General features: G+C 48.7%; 1 protein-coding gene across 6 annotated transcripts in view; it reads right to left on the bottom strand.

Annotated features, from left to right (window-relative positions):
- Positions 1-718: 718 nt before the first annotated feature.
- Mfsd11 (major facilitator superfamily domain containing 11) overlaps positions 719-2,400 on the bottom strand; it is a 24,814-nt gene continuing 23,132 nt past the window's right edge. For all 6 annotated transcript variants that reach the window (XM_031350478.1, XM_031350484.1, XM_031350485.1 and 3 more), the window contains 2 exons: positions 2,066-2,201; positions 719-1,639 (listed from right to left, as the gene is read on the bottom strand). In XM_031350478.1, the coding sequence (XP_031206338.1) occupies positions 1,475-1,639; positions 2,066-2,201 (301 nt within the window). In that variant the 3' untranslated portion in view covers positions 719-1,474. The remainder of the gene's footprint in view (positions 1,640-2,065; positions 2,202-2,400) is intronic.

Below are 2,400 nucleotides of genomic sequence, written 5' to 3'. Positions count from 1 at the left end.
TGTACTTACATATAATAAATAAATCAATCTAAAAAAAAAAAGAAAAACCAAAAAAAAGAAAAAAATAATAATAAATAAATCTTTGGGCCAGAGCAAGCAGGGACTGAGCAAGCGGTGTCAACCGGAGGAAGAGGGAGTGAGCAGGGCCAACCAGAGCAAGCTGGGTTGACCTGAGTGAGCAGAGGTCCTAAAATTCCCAACAACCACATGAAGGCTCACAACTATCTGTACAGCTACAGTGTGTACTCATATACATAAAATAAATAAATCTTTAAAAAATAAAAGAAATAAAATCTGAATTTAAAAATAAAATGTCACGGGATATGATGGCAGTTATACAACCTTATGCACACACAACACACATACATATTATGTTGGTGAATCTGAGCCAGACATTGTTCATGGATTCGTGGATCGGAAGAACATGAGCTGGAGGCCAACGTGCAGTACGTAGAAGACCTGATCGTGATGCTTCATTAACTTAACATTTCAATCGTAAGAGTCCTTATGGGAGAGTCTGCAGCACTCCCACTCAGAGGAATGGCCACATAGACCCCACTGGGGGAATGGCCACACAGACCCACTAGAGTAATGGCTACACAGACCCCACTAGAGGAATGGCCACACAGACCCACTAGAGGAGTGTTCTTTATCATTAAAGGTCAGGACAACCACAGCAGAAGCTCCCCCACCCCCAGTAAATACAAATACTCTTTCCTTCTCTAAATATGCTTTTATTAATTGACAAATGACAGAGTCTGTACCTCATGACACATAACCGGCCCCTTGTTGGGAGTGACAGGTAAGACTTGTTCAACAAAGCATTTAAAGAGAAGTTGAGGTCTCAGGCCAAGCAGTGTGCGGTAGCACATTCTCACCGCCCTGGCATTCTGGAGACAAAGGCAGGAGTATTGCCTGGTGTACAAAGTCCAGGCCAGCCAAGGCTGCATAACAAGATCCTAACTCAAAAAGACTGTGTTTTAAATCCTGTGTTGGACACCTAGGATAACCCCAACAGTGGAGGCGGGGAGGGCTGCAAGCCCAAGACCAGCCTGGGCTTCGCAGGGAGATCCTGTCTTAAAACAACCGCGTCTCAGCATCCTTGCTGTCTGTGCATTGGAAGTTACTCCAAGATCCACACGGAGTGGCATCTGCTTCCTATTTTGAAAAAGTGAAACATTCTCCATAGCCAGCAAGAATCCTGTGACACATGTCGAGAATGAGGAGAGACTGTGAGGAACCGAGGGAGGGGGTGGCCGAACATCTCGGAACAGCTGTGACAGACAGAGCGGGATTCCCTTCCTCCGGTAGCATGAGCCGCCAGGATCTGTAAACTTTACTACCAACCCTGCCTGATTTCATGGACTCGGTTCTCGCCTTAGCATCATCCAGTGATTAGGAGACTGACAGGCAGTTGCTTTAACCAGCTGTCACGTGACTGGCTGTGTTTCCTGGAGACGTTCCTCTCATCGAATCAAATGCTTCGGTAGTCGGAGCCTCGGGCCACAATGGCAGCAGCGTCCCACTCCACAGCGAAGAAAGAAATGGTTCCGAAAAACCCAAATATCACCATGAGCAAGAGCTGCCAGTGGAGCAGGAGGTAGTTGCTGTAGAAGAAAGCCACGGCCGCGCAGATCGACTACAAGAAACAAGACACATCACCAAGTGGACGCTGGGGCCTCAGCTGCTCCACAGTCAGCCCAAAAGACACCTGCAACTGGCGGTGCCGGCCGTGCAGACAGACTTCCCTGGTCCCCAGCTCACAAATGTACCCCAACTTGCCTGACAGCAGTAATCAGTAAGCTGTGGCACTGCAATAGTATAATAAAGGGCCCAGGATGAGAAGTCTGACCCTATGTGACAGCTAGGGCCGGTTCCCACGGGAGTACTCACCCAAATGCAGACACCAGAATTAAAACCTCTCACCCAACCCAGCCCACTGTGCCTGGTTCTCCTCACAACCCCCTTTACAGGATGCCCATCATTCATTTAAAACCCATGGAAGGAGTGACCAGGACAACAGGAAGGAAAATGACTGCAGCACAATCCAGCACAATCCAGTTACCTGAACAAACTTAAAGACTGCGAAGGCTGGCGCGCTGTCTTCTGAGTAGAGAAAACCCAAAATGCTAAGCAGTTGGGTGTTGAAGCAGCTGTCTCCCAGACCCAGCAGAAAACTGCAGAGAATGGCAACTTCTTTGCTGAAGAAAACAAAGAACAAACAAACATAGGACTGGAAAGATGGCTCCGTGGTCAGGGACGTGCGCTGCTTCTGGGAAGGACCTGAGTTTGGTTCCCAGAACCTATGACTCCAGCTCCAGAGGACCCAATGTGTGGAGAGCCGCGAACCGCCACACCTCAAAGATGGCGCTGGCTGCCGCCCCCCCGCCAGTCTGATGG

This window comes from Mastomys coucha, unplaced genomic scaffold (genome assembly GCF_008632895.1).
Source record: "Mastomys coucha isolate ucsf_1 unplaced genomic scaffold, UCSF_Mcou_1 pScaffold5, whole genome shotgun sequence".
Taxonomy (NCBI): Eukaryota; Metazoa; Chordata; class Mammalia; order Rodentia; family Muridae; genus Mastomys; species Mastomys coucha.
The sequence above is the reverse complement of the archived record's forward strand: the minus strand, read 5'-3'. Positions and strand labels throughout refer to the sequence as shown.